Raw genomic sequence first — 24,396 nt, 5'->3', positions numbered from 1 at the left:
TGATGCTAAAACCAATACCTTGATGTAGCAGGGAAGAGTGCTTGTAGCTTGATGAGTGTCTTCAGATTTGAATACCTGTGGGAAAATCTGTGCTAGACAAATCATAAAATTGGAGTTCCGTAGTAACTGTAAAATCAATTAAAAGGCCCAGACTCAGTAAGCAGCAAACACGAAAAGAATGTGGTGAGGAATTTAGCTCAGGAGTATTCACTGATCATATCTCCCTGGAAAACAAGAGAGCAAGGGCTACAGAAAACTTCTGGCTGGTAGGTTTTTAGAACACTCTTGAGGCTTATCACTAGCCAAGAGAAAGAGATGTGTTCCACCAACGCAAAATGAATCAGTGCTATGAATGAAAAGAGGCTTTTGGGACAGAGCAGGGCATCAAAGTTTGGAGATGTCAGCTTCCTCCTTGTATGTGCCTGGTTTGTAGATGACTCCTCTGTTGTCTTCGCCTCCCTTTTTGCAGCTAAAATAAAACAAATATATTAAATAATTGTAATTCTGATGAAGGAAGAGCACCATCGGTTACTTAAAATGGTCCATTATACGTGCATGAGATTATTTTTCTCTGTACCAGTGCAAGTGTCACAGTAGCTTATTGTTACAAATATTTCAAGAGAACGCATTCTGTGTGGCAGAGTCAATGCTGATTGCAAAGGGATCAGGCCGTAGGAGAGTTTGTAGTCTTAGTCTTTTTTCCAGAATTTGGCTTTGGTGGCAAACAGTCTAGCTAAATGATCTCTTGTCAGTATAGGTTTCTTCCCCTTAAATGATGAGACCTTTGGGAGAGTTTTTTTCTAAAACTCCATTCCCCTCTTGTTTCACTTACTGTTCTAGGGGAAAATGAAAGGATTCTAAAAGCAATTAGGAGCAGCAATGCTAGCAAAAAGAACAAGAGAAAGAACAAATGGCAATGGAGAAACAGAAAAACTGGGTAAGTCTGTTATCCACCAAGCCTGCTTGTCCTGCTTAGTCTGGAAAGGGAGTCTCATTTCGTAACTGCTTGAGGGAGCAGGCAGTACCTAGAGTAGAAAGTGGTTTTGTGTTCTCCCCAGTACTCACATACAATTCCCTATTTCCTGTCCTTGTATCTTTTAAGGGTTTACATGAGCACTGTTCCAGTAATTATTATTTTGTGGAAAAACAACCTTACATGGTTGCCTTTCACAGAAAAACAACCCTTCCTACAATGGCAGAATGGTGGCCACTGTGGCACAAAGGTCGCAGCAAGTAGAGACCTTTTAGCCATATAAACATATTTTGCTGGCAATAAAATAGAATTACTTTGGAGTATATGATACGGGAGAAATAACGTCTACAGTGATAAAAACAAATCAAAGCTTGTAGGAAGAGATCATATCTTATAAAAGATCGAACATGACCACTTAAAAAAACGTGCAAGGTTTCGGACACACAAGCACTTCTTTGTGTCAGAAATAAAAATTGGTTTGACTTCTTTTCCTGTGATGTGACAGCTGGACATCTTACCTTTTCCTCTTCAGTAGCCAGAAGGCTACCGCAAGAATGATGAGGACTCCCAGAATGCAGGCTATCACAACAGAAACAACAAAACCTAGGAAAAGAGGGAAGGCATACAAAACAGTTAGTTTCATTTACTTGCGAGGAGAAGGTTAGTCTCTAATCTGTCGTAACATTTGCTTTCTCCATCTGCAGCTTTCCTACAGCCTGCTCATACCACTTTGCAATTATGGAATGGATAACTTAGCATAGGTGTATACTGGAAGGTCCTACCTAATCCTACAAATGGATCCACAGTTCACAATGCTGTGAATTTAGACACCCGCTAAAGTCACAAAGCCAACATGCAGGCACAGCCATAGCAGATCACAAACTCTTTGGATTTCAATGCTATAGTGTATAAGAAAGCATAAGCAAAACTGAAGAACTGAACCCAGGCAACTAAGGATGTTACATTTGACACATTTTTTCAAGGAAGAAGAACACTGTTGAATGTGGACGGCTGAAGAGTGATGTGCTTTGTTTTTGAGAACATTGCTTAAAGGCATCTAAGAAGGTAGGAATGAATTTGGGGTATTAGTATGAAGAACTGAGTGATCTTGTGTTTGCATTGAGATGTTAAACATTATCGTTATAATGCCGTCTTTGATAATGACCTTCATACATATTATTAGCAATGAAAGTATTTTTGTTTATTTTGGCCTTCCCAAAGATCCTGAAGGTGAGCATTCTTTTCTTAACTGCATTTTCATAATTAATTCACACATTTTTTTTATATTTTATCAAATTACTGTTTTTCTCTAAGTAACATCAGAACCCTTTCAGAGTGAAGCTGACAGGTTTCATGTATTCCATCTAAATATTTTCTCTTACTAAATCAGCTGTTGAGAAAACAGAAATGTAAAACCTGAAGTTTAACCTTATCCCATTTAACCCATAAGATGCTTTATTAATTTTAAGACCAACTGAATAGAAGAAGCTTGCAATCCATGGAGCTGAAGAAAAACTGTATTTTAAAAAAGGTGAATTTTGTTATAGTAAAGGTGTGTCAAATGGACAACAAAATGTAATACCAAATAGATAATTGTAGAAAAAGAGCTTGTAGTTTGAAAAGGAAGAGTAGGGGGCATTTCTGTTTGATGAGAAGACCCTCTTGCAAAATTTAGTTAGATAGTATTTCAGCATGGTGCTATAATCAAAACTAGACACCAGTACCCATTTAACTTGTGGGCAGTGGAAGGTTTGAACATCATAATAAATTTCAGCTGCATGTGTGTGAAGCTGATTTTATTGGAATAGATTGCTGACAGGCAAAATATGTTATAAACATCTTTGAGTTTTGCTGAATAATTCTTTAAGATTAGAGACAAATTGAAATGTACTAACTACTTGTTAGTAGTGAGCATGAATTTAGATTTTAATTACCGACATCCGAATGTGGATGACCGCACACTTCAGTCATTTGCATTTTAGATACACAACACAGCTCAATGGGCCCATCTTGTGGGCACTGTGCTCAGGTGAAGATGGCAGCCCTCAGCCTTGACACTGAAAAGGCAGAAAAGTTGCTCTGAAAACCTGCTTTAGTAGGGGCCTAGAGTGTGCACAACAGGATTTCTTTCACAAATTTCTGTGGTTGCCTGGCCCAAGCCATGGTTCTGTGTGTGGCCTCTCCTTCCCTTCTTAATAAGTGTGCTCTGTTCCTACCTGTGATACAGCTGGCTGCATCAGGGTGGGCACTTGCAGCCAGCAACCAGGTGCACTTTAATTGTGCTTTGACAGGAACCTTTTTTTTTTTTCCTTCTTTCCCCGCCCCCCCCCCCCCCCCCCCCCCCCCGTGAGGTGAGGGGCTGCACCTGTGAGGGCGCCTTTGTGACCCTAGTAGGTGGAATGTGAGATTACAGGGATGATGAATACCTTTTTTGAAATGGGTAGAACATTTTTCTATGGTTCACTGGCAGAGTCAATGAGCTTTTGTAATTAAATGTACTTCGACTGAATGGAGTTTCTATTAAAGTGTTACTGAGCAATGGCTTTCGTAGCCATAGCGACCAGTTCTTGGGTGAGAACAGCAGGATGGGCAACAACCCATACAGTTGAACTCTGGTAAGTCATGCCAACTTTAAGGATATGTTGAAAATACTTTCACAGCTGGTGTCACCTTTGCACGGGAGCCAAATAATGTGGCTTAGCAGAGAGAGAGCCAAATGTTATTCTTGGGTTTGGCACTGGTTCACAGCAACAATTTTGAGAAAGTCACATCTGGGACAAATTTTCCCCCATAGATGGTAATAATAATGCTTACACTATTTATGTGAAGTGTTTAGAGATTTCCTGGATGAAAAGCATAGTATCTGATTTTCAGTTACTGGGATCATGGATTGTAATTCTCTACCTTTTAAGTATTGAGTGTGATTTACAGAGAGAAGGTAGTCAGATGCTGAAAGGTCAGCTTGAGAAACAGATGTAGAACGGCATTTCTCATTTCTGACTGACCAGTCTGGCTCAGAAAATCACTGGCTCATAGATGCAGGTAGCAAGCAGCAACATACCGTTGCCAAGTCCACCGGGTATTGAATCTTGATGAATTCAGAGGGTAGAAAAAGTAAAAGTTGGATCTCTAGGATTCCACAGCAAACCGGTCTTAAACATAAGGTAGCCGCTCACCTCAGGACTTCTTTTACTTCAGTAAGTGTTTCTGCAGTGGCATTGCTATAGTAGATTTTTTGTGCATGGATTTAAGACAGACCCTGCAGAGGAAATCTTACAGTCTCAGAAACTTGGCAGCCGTATTGCAAATCCTGATTCTGCTGTTTAAAATCATTGTACAGAATCTGACTTCAGCAGAGATTTGAAGGGGATTACTAAAATAGCCATTCTGGACCCAACTAGTTCTCTAGTTGGCAGACAGTGTTTGAGATTGGAGGTTTGGGAAGAAAGTTTTAACCCTCTTCATGGTCATGTAAGAATGCCATGGGAGAGAGGGATATTTCTAGTTGGCCAATCCACAAAAGCAGAAAAAGGGCTGACATACTGTAGTTCTTTCCCTTTTTCACTGTTTAGCCATCTTTTAGTTTACTCAAAATATTGTTTGTGCAGCTAATACCAGTTTATATATTAATCATGGGGCTATTAAGGATTGTTGATGATTTGGTAAACTTGTAATTTCCTTATATATTTTGGTTAGGATCTAGCAACAAGAGAACTACTAGTGTAATTCTCATTTTAAAATGAGTTTAAATTGAGGCATTGTTCTATAACATTATACTCTGCAAGTGGTGGCATAGGGACTTGATAAGAGGCATGAAGATAGAATAGAATATTATGACTATGCCTTTTATATAGTATACAACGAGAAATCAAGGAACAGAACCAGCAAAATCCCAAGCGTGACTTCTGTATGCCCTGTATGAGTTATATATAGTCACAGAAATAACTTTTGTCTAATGCAGAGTCATACTACAGCCAAGAAATGAGGTTTGCACTTGTAACCAACATAATACAAACAAATCCATTTTTGTAGATGATAAATTGATAGGGAGGTTGCTCTGTTACTTATTCTTGACTCTGAAGCAGTAAGATTAAGGTTATGCTTTCTGCAGAGAACTGCACATGAGCAGAGATTGCAGAGACTCTTCATCATGCATAGAAGAAAGGTATTCATGATCTTTCAGAAAGGGAGAAATCTTTTTTTTTTGTTAACACGTGAGCTGATGCAGAGTGACGCAAAATTTTGGTAGCCAACGGTACTCAGTATTTTGTTTTAGTCAGACCTTGAAACTGGGCTCCAAACTATAAACAAATTAAAATGAGAAAAGAGACAATTGATCAGAGTAACTTCTCTCAGCAGTAATTCAAGAGCAGAAATGGTAGCTTTAAATGAAAGCTATAAAGAAACTACACTAGTTTAGACTTAAATATTTAGCTATCTGCTGCTAGTAATGGGAAAGACGATAAGATACCTTTGGCAGCAAATAAGCAAGGAGGCAAATGGAGAAACGGCAAAGCAGAAAAATGCTTCGGCTGCTTGACTGGAAGGAGCTAGTGTGGATGCTTACAGTGCTTTGCACTGTAGTCTCAACAGGCTTGGGGGCCTTTTTTTTGAGGTATCTGGAATGAATTTATTCCTAGCTTCCAGAATGAGGATGGGAGGTGAAAACTACTCAGCTATTTTTGGGGAAAGTCACTTTTCTAGGCCTTTGTTTACAAACTGGAAGGTGTGTACAGACAGGAGGATCCTTGAGAACCTGAGCACCTTTCAAGATGCTCAGTAAAAACTACAAAGTCATATAGTGGTGACATTACTCATTGGGTATAACACCTTCAGCTCCTTAATCATACGTTAAACAAAAGGCTATGTTATGCTGTTTCTCTGCACCTCAAAATTGGGAAGTATCCCATCTCTTCTTGAATCACTGCCCCTGCTTCTGTGCCGCAAGTTAAAATAGTTGTTTTTCTAGTCAGTAGCTTTCTGCTGAGTGGCAATTTTTTTTCATTTGTAACACTGGATCATACAATCCACTGTTATGAATTATTTTTATTTGTCAAGTTTGAATTCCTCAGGGACCTCGTCTGATTCTATGTGATTTCCCAAAAACAGTCTCCCTGAAAGGCAAAGCTGTGATTCCCTTTAAATGTATGGTCTGCATAAAAACAATCCTGATACTGCTGAGAATCGGCAAATGTCACTGGTGAGACAAGACCAGCTCAAGCACTTACGCTGACTGAAACAGCTCAGCTCTAGAGAACTGTTTAGTGTTTGGAGTGACAGCAAATATTTCTACTAAGCATGACAAGGCCAAACATGTCTTCCTTCTTTTATCTCCTTGCCTTTGATCAGAAGGGTTGCAGGCCTTACCTGATACTCATTGTGGAAAAAAGGCTTCTTATATACTCTCTGAATACCTTACGCTTGTACAGTTGCCCATGCAACAATGCAGTAAGAGAAGAAAAGGGAACAAAGTGAACTGTGGGAAAATGAGATTGCTATATTTTTGTAGTGGTACAGTGCAACAGGACTACCACTTCAGTATTTCAAGTTTACACAAATCACTGTGCACTGTTTCTTTGCATAGAAGTGTTCATACAACTTACCTTCATGGAAGGAGATGAAGACCAGTCTTTCGTGAAATTCTTGAACGTTTCGGAAGTTATCAACCATTTCCAGGGGTTCTGGGTCATCACTCTCTGTGCAGTACATGGCTGTTTCCAGTGCCAGTAACTATAAAGGGAAGCACCCTGTTCAGCACCCAGAATACAGAAAAAGCAATGCCAGTGTATGATCACTGAGAGCGTGTGTTTGAAATGAAAGGGGTAGTCCAAGGGAAGAGGATACATTAAGTAATACTCAAGTCTTGCGTGGCCTGTGTGCCCAAATACAGAATAATGCGTAAACAGTGTGACATCTCCAAACCCATACCTGTATTTTATTTACATCCTGATAAAATTAATCCTGCTTAGTAATTATCCGCCAGGAAAACTGGATGGGAGGAAAGATGATGGCCCTTTGCAGCATGTTCTCCCTAGCGCAGTCTAACTCCTAAGCAGTACTAAAAGCTGCTTTATGAAAGAACTCTCTACTTTGGTAAAGACATGATCTGGCAGAGTGGACAAAGTTAAAAATGGACTTTCATAACAAGGAGCATGCAGTAATTTGATCAGAGATTTTTATAATAACATTTTTCCCTTGTGTTTATAATTAAGTGAATCAGAAGATAGTGACTGGGAGTTTATAGTCTATGTAAGTGACCACCTAAGAGCAAAAAAAGTTAATTAGGTGAGCACAAAAAACATAAGTTGGAGAAAAGGCTGGAGCTTCAAGATTGACAAATAACACATCACATGCTTTTTAGAAGCTTAACATTTACCCAGCCTATCATACCTAAGTCAGTCAGGATCAAAGTAGCACTAAAATACTTAGCGAATAGGGTTCAGACATGAAGCCTGAACAAAAATGATCTGGAAGTGACTCATGGAAAGACTCAAAGCAGGGATATAAGTACATAGTGAAAATAGAAATTAATCTTACTTGACTGTGATTTTTTAAGCTGATACTATACCAATTGCTATGCAGTTGTCTGTCTTTTATTTATTCTGGTCAACTGAAAACATGCTAATGACAAACAGAATAGGATATTGATTTATGTCAGTTCTGTGGTGTTCTTCCCACTACAAGGATTTTAGCAATGGTCATCTTTCAGTTTTACAGGAATGTAAGAGAAATCCAGGAAATGAGAATATGCATTTACGGTTCTTTAGCAGACAGCAATCAGGAAAACACGTGCTGTATTTGAACTTGCCTGCTCTTGTGAAATTTTAACGGGGTGTCGGAAAACTGTCCAGAGAACGCTAGGGTAGCAAGGGGGAGTTGTCAGGGATCCTTCATAGCGATAATACTCATCCAGTCTGTCAGGAAGCAGTTCTTGAATATTGAAACCAGGGACTTGGACCATCTGATCTAAAATAGGGGATTCGTGTTAAATGCTGCGTCTTTACTACACAGGTAGTATACCAGTGAAGTGAATTTGCTTTTCAGTAAGTAGGATGCTTTCAGTCATACTGTTAGAAAAAGGAAAATACATTTTAACAGAGATGATCCCAGTTTAATAAGGAATACAGCTTTTAGGTTTCCTATGTACAAATCTTGTCTTAGATACCAAATCAGAATTCTGTAAGAGAAACTGTGGCCATATTAACCACAAAACACCATGTGGAAGAAATAAGGCCCAGTCAGAAACACGTGGTGCATGCTAGCCATACCCTCTTCACAGAAATGCACTCCATTTTTAAGTCTTTCACAGTTTGTGATGGGTTTGCCTGGGATTTCAGCCAGTTCAATCCCTCTCAGGGTGACATCTGGTACTCTTAGCCATTCTCAATCCAATGCAGGCTTATAGCTACTCACCCTTGTATTTCACATTCCGGAAGTGCCTGAAGATCTTTTCATAGGATGGGTTGAAGGGTCCAATCTGTAATGAGCAGACTATAAACAGCTGTGCAAATCACCGCAGTCTGAATATGAGTCTTTGCTTCTGCACACAGCAGACAGCAGTATTTGATGGCCTCTGTCATAAGGCAAGTGTCTCCACTGTCCAGATACTCATATACTAGAATAGCATAATAACTACTTATACTCAAAACATTAACACTATCCTCAAAACCCCAATAATGCTCTTAGTCGCTCCAGAGCTGTTAGAGCTGCTTTGTCATAATGCTATCTTAACACCTGCAGTGTAGGCCTTGTGTGTGCACTTCAAACACCCTATTGCCCTTGCCTGTTCAGCATGATCTGCAAATGAAGAGAAACCATTTCCTCTGAGAACATTGCAGGCGTAAGTTCTCAACTGACAGGCTTCTCAGATCATCTACTGGTTTCTAGTCAAAGCCACATTTTTCCACTCACAAATGTTTTTTAGTCTGCTGCTCCTCACAGTCTGGGAAGATAAAGAATGATACTGTTGGGTACTGCAGGGCTGCTGGCAAGGGCTATAACTCAACTATCAAACAAGACCATGTTTTTCAACTGCTACCATCAGCTTTTCAGTCTCATAATCAATGTCTTTTTTTATGAATTCTTTAGAGCTGGTGCTTAGCAACTCCTCTGACAACCAGACATAGTAAACTGGTGTCCTTGGATCAACTGTAATAGCCACCAGCTGTCTGAAGGTTTTTCAGAGGCCTAATCTCCATTGTTTCCCAGAATCCCAGTATTATTCCCTAGCATAATATACAATACTCTGACACTTTTCACAGCTGCAACTTCCAAATGAACTAAAATTTAACATAAAATTATTGTCAAAGTCTTAGAGCTGCTAGGAAGTGAGCTTGGATAATATTAATGAGATTTAGAGCTTTGTCTGCTAACTAGAACATTTTCACTTTTTTGATGGAAATGTGAAAACCTGTGTGCTTTCAGGTTTTTTTATGCTGCAGAATGTCGTCACATTCAAAAATCATCTTTATAGTTATCTTATCGAGGAAGCTTAATCCTCAAGAAAAAGGAGAATTATATACGTACAAGCTTCTAAAAATCTTTCAGATCATTATTATCTTTAGTTGCTTGTATGTGTGGCTTTAGAGGGCAAAATTGGAAAGCTGTCCTTCTGTCATCTTAAAAAGGGCACTGAATGTACTTGTTTACTGTAATCTGTGATTCAAAGAATCTGGGAAGTTTGAGACCTGAAGGCTGTGGTCAAATCCTAATTACATATAGTGGCCAAAGCCAGGGTTGTGTCTGCCTATGCCTCTCTGCTGTGTTAAAACTGCTTCATGCTACAGTAGGCAGTTTTGAGTAAGAGAGCTTGAAATTCACCGTTGTCTGTTGTTTGAGAAACTCTACCAATCCTTAGTTTGTAAATGAATGCGAAAGTGGATTTAACATAGCTGAAGTTAATTTGCTGAAAAACATGAGCAAATATTCAGAATTTCTCTTTTCTTAAAATTTGTTCCTGTTTATGTATGTGCTGCTGGAATCTGGCCCTTTTTTGTGAAAGAACCTTTATTCAACCAGAGCATTGCTAAATAATCTAGGTAATTTTGTACATTAAAGGTCTCTGATGACTTAATGATTGAAAGCATATTCTAAACAACCAAAAAAAAAAAGTCCTGCATCCTACCTCAAGAAGAATAGCCAAAACCGCCAGTCCATCCGCTTTGTCCATTGCTGCTGTTATATCTGGATATTTCTCAGAGTTATAATGTACAATATGCAGCTACAAAGAAGGAGATACTATGTTATGGTAACGTCTGGGGCATGCTCACATTTCTGTTTCACAGCTAAAAAGGACCAGTGCAGCCACCTCAGGCTAAGACAATGCAATGGGATCCTTCAGTGATTTCTGGGTGTAGTGGTAAGAGCTTTTTCGAGAAAAGCAAAAGGTCCTGCAGCTCCCACTCCCAGCCCCACTGTAGCTGAGTTACCCCCACCACCACTACATAAGGCGGGGGGGAAGGATCAATCACTTCAGCTTCAAGGCATCTTGACTGTAGTACAAGTACTTCTGGAAAAGTAGCGCCTTAGCACTCTTGGGGCTCTCCAATATTTAGAATGCAAAACCTGGTGTTAAATGTAACTAGAGAAGAAACGGATTCCTCAAGTGCTGTTATGCAAGCAAATTATTCTGACTGATTTATCTTTTAATCGTTTTGCGGTAAATAGCCGACTGAGACTGCTTTTCGAAATCTATTCCCAAATCCATAATTTAGGATTAGAAAAGATAACAAATAGTTCTTCACTGGATAGAAGAAGGTGAGTAAAGGTACACAGAGAAGAAATGTCGTGCAGCTAAAATATATACCTGGTTTACAGGGAAGAACCAAGGTGTCAAATATCTAGCAATTTGCTTGAAATTACTGAAGAGACCCAGTGCCAGCCCTGAGTTTAGAACCTAAATTCTGACTCCCTGACTTGTGGCATATTCATGAAAGTACATTGGATTCAATCCTTTTTGCAGTGCACAATGCATTTTTTTGGTATATACCCAGACCGTGAATACTTGGATTAGAACCTTGCAGCCTTTTACAGTCATATACCAGAGATAAAGATCCCACTTTGAAACAATGGGACCTGCCCAACCTTTTTTGTTTCTTTCCCTGATCTGAGCTTGTCTTACCTCTGCTGCAAAATGCTTCCCACTGACTGTGTGCTCTGAGCCTTCTGACTTGTTTCTGTTTCCCCAGTGTAGGTGAAGTTGAGATGCGGTGTATTCAAATGGGAGGTTTCTGATGTACATAGTAGGCGACAGATACATTTTCACTGTAAGCAGACCAAAACCAGATGGGAGCAAATGATACCACAGCTTTCAAGCACAGGGCAAATAAAAATACTGTGTCTAAGTATATCACGTTGATGTCAAGCAGCAGGATAATCACAGGCCTTAAGAACTAGTGTTTCCTCTCTTGACATGCTGGAGGGAGACCTTTGTATGCATTACCCTCCCTTCTGCTCACTAATGCTCTCCAGTGTTGGAAGACAGGCTGGGTTTTTTTTTTTTGTGTAGAAATTACAGTAGTAATTCTCAACTCAGCAGAAACTGAGTTGTTCACTTGAGCAGTTTGGTACTTCATAAAGCAACGGTTTATGTAAAGAACAGATCAATTTCTTTGCAATTTATCTTTATTATTTTCCAGTGTGAATACAGTTTGTTTCTGGAGTGTCCCAGACATGTTTTGCAGAGGAAACATGGCTCAAAACCTTAATGAAGGAACAGCTGCAAACCTATGTATTTTTATGCTAGTGCTAAAAAGCTTTTTTTGAGCTCTGCTGTTTTCAGTCTAGCTGAAGTAGGTAATTGTATCTGGATTAGCTGGCCGGTGAAGCACATTAATTACATGTAGGAATGACTGATACCACAATACTAAGCATCCTACTGTTTCCTGTCTGGCCATAAGAGAAGATAGCACCAGCTGGTGTAATGATCACTCTAACAGAGGCTAATTTTTCATTACTCAGAGCAATTAAGGTTTGTATCTGAGTGAGGTTTCTAGAGTGGGTTGCGTGTCCCCTGCTTTCTAGGAGGGCACTGACCTTAGAAGTGAATTCCCATTTTTACTGAGGGGGGGGATATATTTTTGTCTTGGCTTTCATTAGGAAGTAGTTGAACTTCTTGTTTTAGGGGCAAGATCTGACAGTTTTAGTGATGTAGGCTCTACGAGGAATTTGCTTTTACCTGTGTAACTATTATGTGAGGGACAGGCTCTCAGTGTTGTTCTTTTTTCTCCACCTGCTCTCTGGCATTGTTAAAGTCCACAATGACAATGTTTCTTTCTCTGCCCGTTGCCTGTCACTTACATCAGTCTAATACATTCAACTGTGAGAGTACAATCTTTCACTCAGGACCAAGAAAGGCTCTTAGGAAAAAAAGGTTCACAAGGAAAGGGTGTTCCAGCCATTCCTAGTCTAAAGCAACCTGGTTTTGATGGAGAAATTGATCAAGAGGAAAACTAGGAACCGTGCTCTAAGAGGTCGGCCCTTACTGAAAGATGGGCTTATGATGTTCTACAGAGCAGGTTTACCCCACTGAAAGAGTGAGGCAAAAAAAGAGATGTTTGCATGTTGGGCATCTTTTAACCAAGCATGCCAGAGAAGAGCAGAGGCAGAGGCCATTTTACAGCATGGGTTCTTTTGATGCTTATGCAATAGAAGAGGATGCAAAGAAGGAGGGCCTTATAACTGTTCTTATTTCTATGTCTTCAAATGTTTCAGGAAGGAACAAAAAATGGTGGAACTAGCTTACTGGTGTTGTATATATTGAGTCAGTATAGTAGACCTTTATGAGGCTGCATCTTCTCTGCTTTTATCTACGCTTCTGACACTTTGGTTTAGTACTACACTGGAGGGCATGTTTGTATGCTATTTCTAATTATTTTTCTGTCCTTTTATCTATCTGTCTTATCTTACACTAAAGAGGTTTCTATCTCAACTCAAAGGACCAGAATGGTGCTCCTAGCTTTTTTTTTTTTCCTTCCCCCCTCCCTCACGTAATTCAGCTGAGCTGCTTTGATTAGACTGGAATGTCAGAGACCCATTGCATCCATATTTTATCAGTTTCTCTCTTTTTAACAGAATCACAAAGTCTGTTTCTGTTTTGGAGCACTCCAACCAAAGTAATAAGAAAAGCTCAAGAATTAATTCTGACATGCCTAGAGTTTATTTAAAAACCACAGTCAATTCGGCTTACTGCGAATCCTTTTGTACTTAGTACATTCCCAAGTTTCCCTAGCCTGTTCTCTAGATGTAGGTATGCTGATGTGAAGGCTTCATGATCGCAGCTTAATTTCATCTTAATTTCAAAGTAGTTCACCCAGGAAATAAAGAAACGCAAGCTCCAGCAACTCTTTCCTTCACAATCCCTTGCTGTCATTGAGCTCCCTTACCTGAATGACCATTGTTGGTCAATGTAAACTGGTCAGTGGAGGGCACATTATAGCCTATGAATTCTAAAGGCAAGAGATTAGAATCATACTGGAGAATATCTTTGTGGAAATCTATTGGTGACTGGAATACTCCTCCACAAAATGGGTATTTCTTTGGCCAGGCCTTCTCTCCGTCAGGACCTGTGCAAATTAACAAAGAGACACATTTGTCAAGCCTTAACTATGCAATTAATATAAAAACTCCCCTGTTTCAGCCTTCACCCAAAATTTGGAAAAGGAGCCTTTTCTGAATTTGTAAGACTTTCTTTTTTTTTAAATTAATTTCATCTTTCCAGTGTGCCATTAGATAGGACAGGGCCAAATGCCAACAGAAATCTCACACAGAGACACTTTACCGCCCCTCAAGTTTTTGACAATCTCAACTGCTGTTGATGTTGATGTTACACTCTTGGGGAACTGCAGGGCTGGTAGCTCACCAGGTTAGGCCTGCAGGCAGCAGCACCACAGCCAGCCACAGTGCCTCTGACCCTCTCGTGATGGTATTGTCTCTCTTCAGAGCCCACAAGCGTGACAAGTAGAGTTTGGATCTGTGACAATATTTGGATTATTCACTGACATGAATTACTTTTCCTTATGGAAGTAACAGCATATGCACAGTAATGCAGCTATTCCAGCCTTCTGAAGAGAATTGCTGAAAGAAGTGACTTCATGTTGGCAGAGGAAAGTTTCCATACCTTTCAGTACACACGAAAGCCAGACCCTTATAAACTTCTCCTTATCATATAAACTGTCTGGCTCTATCTAGCAATATTGCATAACCCACAGTGAAAAGCTAACTTGCAAAAATGGAAGGTGTTATGATAATTTGACCTGCAATAACTTGCACAAACTGTGGTGAAACTTTTCTTCATCTCAGTATTTTGCCATAGGTAGGATCTACAAAGAATATAGAGTATCAAGAGACTTTTAATTGTGCCTTTGATTTAATTACACATTAATAGCTAGCAGCTGTTCACAAGCTGTAAGCTGAGACCATTTGGATTTAAATACCAAAAGAGGTACTTGCAACTTGTGTTTTTCCTTGACTCATCGTGATTCTTTCTAAGGCAGGAAGGTCTTTTGGAATCACCCAGCCTCATCTGTATAACACAGGCCATTGGACCTCCATGGATTAATTTCTACTTCAGTGAGGCCATATCTTTCAAAAGGGAGAAATACATCTACTCTTTCTTTAAGCATTGCAGATAAAAGATACTTCATTAGTGTCCAATGGATAATTACTCTCCTTGGCAGCTTGCTTTTCACTGCGAGTTTGTCTAGCTTTGACTTAATTGAGATAGTGATTGCTTTTAATCCTTTGCTTAGAAATTGAAGAGCCTCCTGTTAGCATACTTTTGTTCCTCATTGAAGTTCTTATAATGTAGAGGATATAGTTTCTCACTTCTCTTAAACTAAATAGATTGAGTTCCTTGAGTCTTTGGTTAGAAGGCTTCTTTTCCAATCCTATGCTATTCCTTGTGGCTTCTTTGAAGTCTCTCCAGTATTTTAACATCTTCCATGAATTGTGAATGCCAAAATCTAATGTTAGATCGGGTCATCAGTGGCAAAGCAAGTTCAGATGTTTTCTGTAGGAAAATTAACAGTCAGGGGAATATTGTTAGAGGCTTACTTTTTAATGTGAAAGACAGTTTCCAGAGATATGGATAGTGGAGGTGAATCTGACTTAAACATAGTGCATGTGACAGAATTGGCAAGTTCAATTGTGGTGCTCAAAGACTTACTTCCTTGTTAAAGCTCTTGAAGATTATTCAAGACATAGGTTAGCACATTACACTGTTTGCAGTGTGGATACTCAGACTCAGTCAGTGCTTTTCAGTATAAACAGGCCTTGATATTGCTGTAACTTACATCTTTGACTCCAGTTTGCTGCCAATCACATTAATTTCTCTCCTCATAGATGTTCATGGTATTATCTTGAAGTTATTGAAATTCTTTTTAAAAGCTAATAAATGACATGCTGACATTATAGAAGACTGGATACTACCCTCTACATATGTTTTGGCAAATAACATATCCATTCAGAAGAGCATAAATTCCATACTGTGGGATATACATACTGAAAAATATTTCCGAGGAAAATATATATCAGGATATACCAGGAAATTACAGTTTCTTGAGGTTGAAACTTGATGTGCAAGACAATGACACTGAAATTTAACACTTTCCAGGGAGCTAAGACTACAGTAGTGTCAGAAAAATTGGTGATAAGTCTTTATCGTAAAAAGACTTCAGTAATTTTAAAAGGTTTGGGGTTTCTGTGCATTGATAAGATAGTGAGTTTGCAAGAAGACTTTAATATATTACATATCATAGGTTTGGAGACTTGATAATTAAATAGGTAATTTTTAATTGGTGCATAAAACAGAAGTCTAGTCCTAGCCAGTGGAAACCGTGTCATGAAGTACCACTCACTTTTTCAGTACTATGTTTGGATGAATTGAATGGCCTTAAGAGTTGGCAGCAGAGTATGGGAACTTCCACACCAACATCATCAGTTCAGAAGGGAAACTTTCGTCTTTTCTATAAAATGATGTAGTTATTGCAGTCTTTACGTACCTTGATTTTTACTAGCAGTTATCCTTTCCTTGACATAAATCTGCAACTCCACTCACAGGCCTCTAAGCTACAGCAGTTTTTGCTTGTTTCTCACTCCTGCTCTATTAAAAAAACCCAACCAAACCAAACAGAAAACCTTTTTTTGGTACAAACCCAGTTCTTCTAGAAATTCTGCCATGTATCTTTCCTAATTTCAGTGCCTCAAAACTCCTGTCTCAAAGAGCTGAGGTCACTGCAGCTTGGGTTTGCATATGTGAAATTGAGATTTCCATGGTAGATAAACCACACAGCTGGAAGGCATTTCTCAGCTAGCTCTGTTGAAAATGCATGATTGATTGTGAACCAGATTTTCCTTTTTCTGTGCCAGCACATTCAGATAAATTCAGTGGAAATCACATTGTGTTTACAAAGGCTCTGTCTGATCACTACTGAATAAAGAATAGCATGTGAATATATTAAGATTGGCCTGTACTACAAGTCCCGAAAGGTATTAACGTAAGAAGTATTGCAAAAATACCTTAGTAGTTAATTTCCTCCTTTTGTAACAACATACGTGACAAAGGGAAAGACCCAGTGTCTTGGTTTAAGCCCAGCTGGCAACTAAACACCACACAGCTGCTCGCTTACTCCCCTCCTGCCCCAGCAGGATGGGGGAGAGAATTGGAAAAGTAAAAGTGAGAAAGCTCATGGGTTGAGATAAGAACAGTTTAGTAAGTGAAATGAAATAAAATAAAATAGTAATAATAATTATAACAATAATAAAAATTGTAATGAAAAGGAAAATAACAACAACAACAAACAAGAAAGGCAAGTGATGCAAATGAAAACAATTGCTCACCACCCTCTGACTGATGCCCAGCCCAATCAGTGGTCCCCCGGCCAGTTTTCCCCCTAGTTTATATACTAAGCATGACATCATATAGTATGGGATATCCCTTTGGTCAGTTGGGGTCAGCTGTCATGGCTGTGTCCCCTCCCAACTTCTTGTGCACTCCCAGCCTACTTGCTGGTGGGGCAGTGTGAGAAGCAGAAAAGGCCTTGACTCTGTGTAAGCACTGCTTAGCAGTAACTAAAACATCTCTGTGTATCAACACTGTTTTCAGCACAAATCCAAAACACAGCCCCATACTAGCTACTAGGAAGAAAATTATCCCAGCCAAAACCAGCACACCCAGGCATCTCAGATGATGTTTGCTGCTATGAGGATCCCGTCAGGACTGCGTGAGCAGAGCAGTAATAGTGCCATGGGTCTGTCCTACCCACCCAACACTACTGTTCAGCTGTTGCAGTGAGTAAATTAATGTACGGAGCTGTTGATGTGGGTGGAAGTAGGACCCCTCCTGCTACCACCGCTCCCAATGCAGCCACAAACACCTTCTGCTGTAGGGAGTGCAAACACAGGTTGCTCAAATGCAGCTTGTGGGCTGCCTTCTTTTACATGAGTTTCCAGGACCATGTTTCCCTACCATGGTGTAAATAACCCTAAGCCTGGCTGTGCCTTCATGGCTATTTTATGAAAGATGTCTGTAAATAAAGTAGTAATAATTCTTTGGACAGTCTTGTGGCCCAGCTGCACAGTGAGCTGAGCAAAATACCCTTGGCACTGTGGCTGCATGCGCCCGTTGTATCATCTCCTTTCACAGCTTTTAGCTTTCCAAGCCTAAGCCTTCAGCCAGCCCCACAGCCCTAGCACTGCTGGGTAATGCAGGACAGATGTTCCCTTAGGAACAACAGTGGTGTCTGCTCCCAGGATGTGTATATTGGCTGACTTAAAAAAAGATTAAAACAGGCCTGTGAGACACCAGTGTTACCAGCAGACTTTTGCTCTGATGACCAATTAATATTCATGTTGCTTGAGCTTCTCACGAGGTATCCACGTTCTCTTGATCTGAAGTAAACTAATGTAGTAAAATGGATTGGATCAGTAACACAGGGAATGTCTGTGGTATTTTTGCAGCCAGGCAGAGCACTCTGCCCTGTTTTCAGCCAGCTGGAAGCTGTATAGCTGCCGTTAGCCCAAGGCTGAGTTAATAGTGAAGGCTGAGAGTCCAGGCCCCCAGCCACGGTAACATGACCGCGTGGTTTCCATTTCGCTCAGAGCACAGGCAGACAGAGCTCAGTCATACCATTCTGTGTACACATATCCAATATGTGTCTATCCTCCACATATGTGTCCAGAGGGAAGTTTGTGAGATAGAGGAATTGCCAAGGGCTCTAGCTATCCCTGCTACTCCATTCAAGTGCTGTATGAGAAATTTTGGACATGTTCTAGTATGTTCACTAAAGCTGGCATTTCCTAAGGGGAAGTGGAGGGGTTTTAGCACAGGTTCTCAGCACCTCATTGGAGTATTTGGCAACAGTAAAACTAAAGAGTTCGCAAGTTCAATTAGCTTGGTGTCTGTTAACAACATTTCTTGTGTCTACGTTGTAGCGTGAAGTTGTCTCCTCACATGCATGTTAATAATTCCCCTTGGCACTATTACTTTAAACTTGGCTGTAAAGCTGGTCTTCTCCATTGTAGCTGCTTGTCCACTCTCAAAAGAGTGATTCTGGTTCTTTGATTTCATTCCAGCCCTCTTACATTACAGAAGCAGAATGCCAGAATCCAGAGAATTGAAGCCCAGCTCTCCAATTCTACCAATTCTCTTCTAGGGCATAGGACTTCAGGCCTGCACCTTCCAGACACATAGCAACATTGCCAAAAGCTGCATGCATGTGCTGCCCTGAGCTATGGGGCATCGGAACAATTCTTTTGTTCCCATCAGAGGACACAAAGCAAGCCTGTGTCAGAGGAGGCTGAGGGCTCATGCCCCAGCTTACTGGCCTGTGCTGTTTCTTCCAGGCACTTTTTCTTGGGCTGTATACAAGAGTAGTGAAATCAGGAAGAACAGATAGCATCACTGCAGCTTGGCTAAGGAAGAGGCAAACAGAGGAGAGGTTTAGCCTTTATTGTATCTAATGCAGTAGCTTCCGTTATAGCCAAGCCAAATCCTCATTTCTTCAGAAGGCTTGCGCTGAAAAGATAAGGCCTAATCACATGCAGTGTCATCTTGCTTTGCCACCATGCCCTGAGCTGCTAGCGCTATATCAACATTCAGTTTTACATATTGTTGTACTGCACAAATAGAACTCTCATTGACAATCAGCACCTGGGTTTCTCTTCCATGCTTAGTCTTGTACCTTGACCCTCATCTTGACATCAGTCTGCACTGTGATTATAATAGCTTGACTTTCTTTCCCTTCCTGTTGGCGTAATTTTAGTGGGAGGCATTGCAAAGTGTTGCAGGGATAAAGGTAAATGGTGGAAGCTGTAGGCTGCCATAAGGAACCAGGATCAGTAGGAGAGTATGGAGAGGCTCTTTTCTGGCTGACTTCAGTATCTCTAATTGCCGTTTTTCTCTGTGCAGACCAATGTTCTACCTCTGCTTTTTTCCAGGTATATGAAAAGAACTATTCTGTACAAGTTCAGTTGTGACTTTAATTTTTTGAAGTTGTTTTTATATGTTTCTCTAGATATATTTGAAAATCAGTGGTTGAAGGAAAAAAATAAGAATTTGTTTTGTGAACCTTCCCTCTGTCCACCAGTACATATTAGAAATCAGACTGCAGTATGAAAGTGCTTAACAGGAATTGATGAAGTTGGGCACTGAGAATAACATACTCTGAAATAAACACTGGTACTCAAATTCCCAGAAAGGGAGAAGTAACTAATTTAAACAAGCATTACCCTGGGAAGGAGGGCAAAACTTCTACTTTGATGGTAGTAAAAGAAGTCTTGTTTTCCTTACTGCCCGGCAGGGTTAGGTTCAACTGATGGCTGCTGTCAAGGTGGAAAACCCAGGCTTTTGTTATTCAAACTGTGTCAAGTTTTTTTTCCTAATGAGAATGTGAATTACATGTACGCATACTGGTAGTTAGATTAATACCTATAGACATGCAACTGACAGTTTTCCTTTTGCTTATGTGAAGCCAGTCAGGTAAACTGGAGCACAGCTTTTCCTTACGTGAAGCGAGTCAGGCAAACTGGAGCACAGCCAAAGGGAGTAGTTATTAGCAGCAAGTTCAATCTCAGAGGTTCTTTGTGTTGTTTTGGAGCAGCACCAAAGGCTCAAGAACAAGTGTTTTTTGCTGAGATTCTCAGTAGCGCCTACTTCTCTGTGGGCATGTGGCATATAAAACACTACTCTGAATGGGGAAATAACTGGCCAGAGGATTTGCTCAATCAAAAGAAAATGTCTAGATAATTCTTCTTGCTGAGCAGCCTTGAGATCGTTCTGGGTTCATAGCCGACTTAAAGGACTAGTGTACAAAATAACACTGCTTTTCTAAGTATGATTTATTCTACCTTGTCAGTGCTGGGTTTTTCAGGGAGCTGAGTCTTCAGTAACATGATACAGGTGACTTGCTGAACTCTGACTCTACTTAAAAATGAAGACCCGTGTGGGTAGGGAGAAGTATGCTCTTTGCAGAACTACGCTGAAATGTGCTGCTGGTCTGTGGCTGGTGGGGAAACAGAGAGCTTTGGGGAACCTCTGCAGTTGTAGGGCCAGTCTTAGTCTGCTGAAGTTCGTGTCATTCTGCAAGGCAATTTAGAACCCAATAACTGACTCTCAATCACCCAGACATGAAACCTGATGGATGAATAACAGTTTTTAAGACAATAGGCCAGATCCAAACCTGGGTAAAGATAGTGAACCCTGTAGGTTCTCACCAGACATTTGGCATGTTGTCCTTAAAATACAGAACAAAGCCACAACTTAGTATGTACAAATTAGTTAGTACTTACCAATATAAGACCACTTTGACCCTGTTTAAAGACAAAGGAAATATTACTGTGAATATTTGAAATTGAACTTACTCTGTAAAGAAACAAATTGCCACTTAAACCCATGCACTGAATTTTGCAATACTTTTATTTGTCTTTCTAGCCCCAGATGTTGAGCAAAATATAGAGGCTTTCAAAGATTACGAACCCTTCTCACCCCAATTATAACTATAATTATCCCTGTGATCCTTCCCATAGGGCTTGACTTTCTTGTGGTCATTTAAATCCTGGAGTGAAACTTCGGTCAGTCTTTTTTTTTCTTTTTTTGGTAGAATAGCCACAGACTCTGTATGTAGGTACAACTCTGATTTTTTTTCTGGTTAGGAAACTAAGGAATATAAATGGGTTATAGCTATAATGAACCCCCTCACCTAGTTAAGGAGTTTGAAAAACATCAGTGGATTGCCAGTTGCTACACTGAGAAATGATGGACAGTCATTTCTGTAGCAGCTCTGGGATTTGCCAACTGAAACAGATAGGAATAGGTGGACTTTGAAAAAAGGGAGTATGATACACGAACCCATATAACTCAGAGAATCCTGGGGGCTTGAGTGAGTGTTAAAATGATCACTATTAATCCATTGCTTAAGGAACTGAACTTGGGACAGTGTCTCTGCATGTCTTTGGAAATGTCTTGACTTATTAAATGCTTTTTTAAAATATGGTTTTGTTTTTTTTTTTGGTCCTGAAACCTATTTACATTCATTCAGCTTGCTGTGTAATTACAGATGCTTGTCCTGACAGACCTGAACAGCTTTTTGTTATCAGGCTAACACAGATCTTTACTCTCCGCAAATTTAATTTTATTTCTGCTTAGAAAACAATCCTGAATTACAAGTCTTGCAAACACTTAGTGTGCCTGTGTGTGCATGCATGCATGCAGGCAAATATTTATCCGTACATGCACATGTCTGCTCAGTACATGATTCTTGGCTGTATTTCTTGTACTCTGAAGCGTGGTCACAGATACAGCTCTTCTCCAAAGAATGTGATGTGAAACGTTTGGGATTAATTTGTAGAGATGTGCAAAACAGCTGCACTTAGCTCTTTTGTATTGATATGTGCTGGGGACACTAAGCTCTCTGCTTCCAGTTCGTTAGTACCAGTGTGCCTGTTCTTTTACACTGAAATTTTCAAAACGAGGTCTGTGTAATCATCCTGGCTGAAGTCCCCAGGTTCCTCGCATAGAAGAATTCATGCACTGTCTTAGATTTCAAGATGAGAAACCTCATTCTCCTCTCCCCTTCTCTCTTCACAGGATTATCTCTTACTGAATTTTTTTGGGGGTGCTTGTGTCCTCTGCTCATTCTGTAGGTAAAACTTGCGTGAAGATAGCAGCTGACTGTCAACAGGTTTTAGAAACGGCCACATCCTCATCTGAGCAGGGTTTGAAGAAATACTGGCTTAACTACAATAGCTGCTCTCTGCTCATGCTCTTACAGCTCATTAAAATGTGTATGAAGTGTGAAAACTATGATTTTTATAATCTAGAACAACCTTAAAAGAGTCAATTTCAAAGATTTTCAATATTTTTGGTGTTTATGCCAATTGAAACAAAAATAAATGAAAGCTTAAAGTCTTTTGCGAAGTGAAATTTTCCTTAGCCTGTGAGCATTTTGATCATCTGCAGTTCACTGCCGGTATGGCTTTACTGATAAGCACAATAATAGCAACTAGTGTAGGTAGGGCTGAGGCACATTTAATGCTTATTTCATCTAACTTAGATCAGGAGATGAATAGATGACCAGATGGCAGAATCTTCTTGATTTTGTCTGAATGAACATGTAGAGCTGCAAAAGTGATTTGCTGCCATCCTCAGACTGTAGGCAAGGGTGCTGTTACCCTTATTCTTCTTGATAATGAAATGAGGATGAGGCAGACTGTCACACAGTCTCCCAAAATTGGAGGAGAGTCAACAGAGTATCTGATCCACATCTAGAAGGGAACTATCAACAGCTCTGTACCTGTGAGCACTCTCCTGCCTCTTTGTTCATGTTGGAGTGAGTGCAGATGAGTAACACAGTTACATGCCCTCGTATGGCAGAGGTGGTTCCTAGAGCCAGCGTGTCTGTGGTTCACTGATCAATATCCAGGGAACAAATACGTTTCCAATGCTTTGGGAGCTGGGAAAGTGGGAATGGTTTTAGTTGTGATAATCTACGTTAGTTGTGTCTCTGACATGGGAAGATGTCAGAGACAGGCATATGCTGCAGCTCTTGCCATTTCTTGGTACTGGGTGTCTAATTCTAAGATAGGAATTCTCCAGCATTCCTCTCAGGACGTATCATAAGACATATCTTTCGACACATCCTTTCACTTCCAAACCTTCTGTGTTGTCAGAGAAAGCACCTGGAAAGCACCAAGCTTTGTTCTGTTATTCTGGAAAGCACCAAGCTCTAGGAACATCTGCCCTTCAGGTGGGAGATTCTGCTAGAGAATATAGCCATTTTCAGAGGATATATGCCCAAAATAAGAAGGTGACCTTAAAATTTTGAATTCCACCCCTTATGTAGCTCATGCAAAAAAACAGGTAAAATGCTTGTCTTGGCAGAGCTCTATATGAAGCTGACTGCTCTGGATTATGCTTGAGCCTTCAGGATTTTCGTCCCATGAATATATGTGCTGAGTAAGTCCTCTCACACATCCCTTTACAATTATTCTCTCTCATATCCTATAATCACACTAGGTGGATTATAATTAGCTTGAATGGATGAAAATTGATTATAATCAGCTTGAATAGATGAATATTAACTCCTAAAAAGAGAGTGAGAAGCGCTGACCTCTTGAAACTGGTGCTGATTAAATGTAAGAGAATAATGTCTAGTATGTGGGGCGCTTCACAGGGATTGCATTCTTTTTCTCTGGTTTAAAAATAAACAGGGCAGAGGGAAAGGTGTGATGCTTCCACTAACTCTGAGAAGGGCCAGTCTCTGCTTCATTCTATGAGAAACAAAAAGATCACAAAGCAAGGCATACTGACCATGCAAGAAGTCTGTAACGCAAACTAAATCAGAGGACAAATTCCTTTTTCCTGTATATATCAGAATACCTATTCTGAGAAATTGAAATAAGGATACTAACTCCAACAACTGCAGACTGCAGCAATATACAACTTAGAGCATGCTATTGAAATAGTAATAATTAAAATATGACAGTTTTCTGCATACATTAGCTGCCGGAAATTACAAGTGATAATAAAATAGAAAGCTGAAAGACTTTACCATTCAACGGCGCTTGCATTGAGAGTTGTATCTTTAGGAAGAAAATAAGCACAGTAGCGACTCTGACTGTACTGAAGCTCTTGGCTGACATCTCAAGGAAAGACTTATTCCAACAGTTCACAGGTTTCTCTGCACTCTGAAGAAACTCCCTTGTACATATGTGGCAAATAGCAGAATGCACACATACAGAGCTTCTGCTAATGAGTTATTGCCCTCCTCTCCCCTTCTCTCTCTCCTGCCTTTTAGGACTGCTTTTTATAAAGCTCCTGAGACGCAACCCAAAACAAATGATGTAATCAGACCTGCCTCTAGGTCACAGCACCCTCAGAAAACTGATCATGTCCTTCATTACCTCAGTTTTAGTGAGCTCCTCACAGG

At 40.1% G+C, this 24,396-nt stretch overlaps 1 protein-coding gene across 1 annotated transcript; it reads right to left on the bottom strand.

The window, feature by feature from the left end:
* Positions 1–384: 384 nt before the first annotated feature.
* CA12 (carbonic anhydrase 12) lies at positions 385–24,109 on the bottom strand. Its single transcript, XM_059824075.1, has 10 exons — positions 24,019–24,109; positions 20,759–20,779; positions 13,357–13,536; positions 11,094–11,236; positions 10,098–10,193; positions 8,387–8,450; positions 7,782–7,939; positions 6,577–6,703; positions 1,492–1,576; positions 385–469 (listed from the first exon to the last, which is right to left on the bottom strand). Exons 1-10 carry the CDS (start codon positions 24,107–24,109, stop codon positions 385–387), a joined length of 1,050 nt encoding a protein of 349 aa, XP_059680058.1.
* Positions 24,110–24,396: the final 287 nt, after the last annotated feature.

Source organism: Gavia stellata, chromosome 13 (genome assembly GCF_030936135.1).
Source record: "Gavia stellata isolate bGavSte3 chromosome 13, bGavSte3.hap2, whole genome shotgun sequence".
Lineage (NCBI taxonomy): Eukaryota > Metazoa > Chordata > Aves > Gaviiformes > Gaviidae > Gavia > Gavia stellata.
Note: the sequence above shows the minus strand (reverse complement) of the source record. Positions and strands in the feature narration are given on the sequence as shown.

Excerpts from the sequence above, each read along its gene's own strand:
- CA12 (XM_059824075.1), bottom strand. The coding sequence starts at position 24,109 with ATGTCAGCCAAGAGCTTCAGTACAGTCAGAGTCGCTACTGTGCTTATT. Across the intron at positions 13,537-20,758 it reads GTCAAAGTGGTCTTATATTG|GTCCTGACGGAGAGAAGGCC; the intron begins GTAAGTACTAAC and ends TAATTTGCACAG. Across the intron at positions 7,940-8,386 it reads CCGGAATGTGAAATACAAGG|ATCAGATGGTCCAAGTCCCT; the intron begins GTGAGTAGCTAT and ends CCCCTATTTTAG.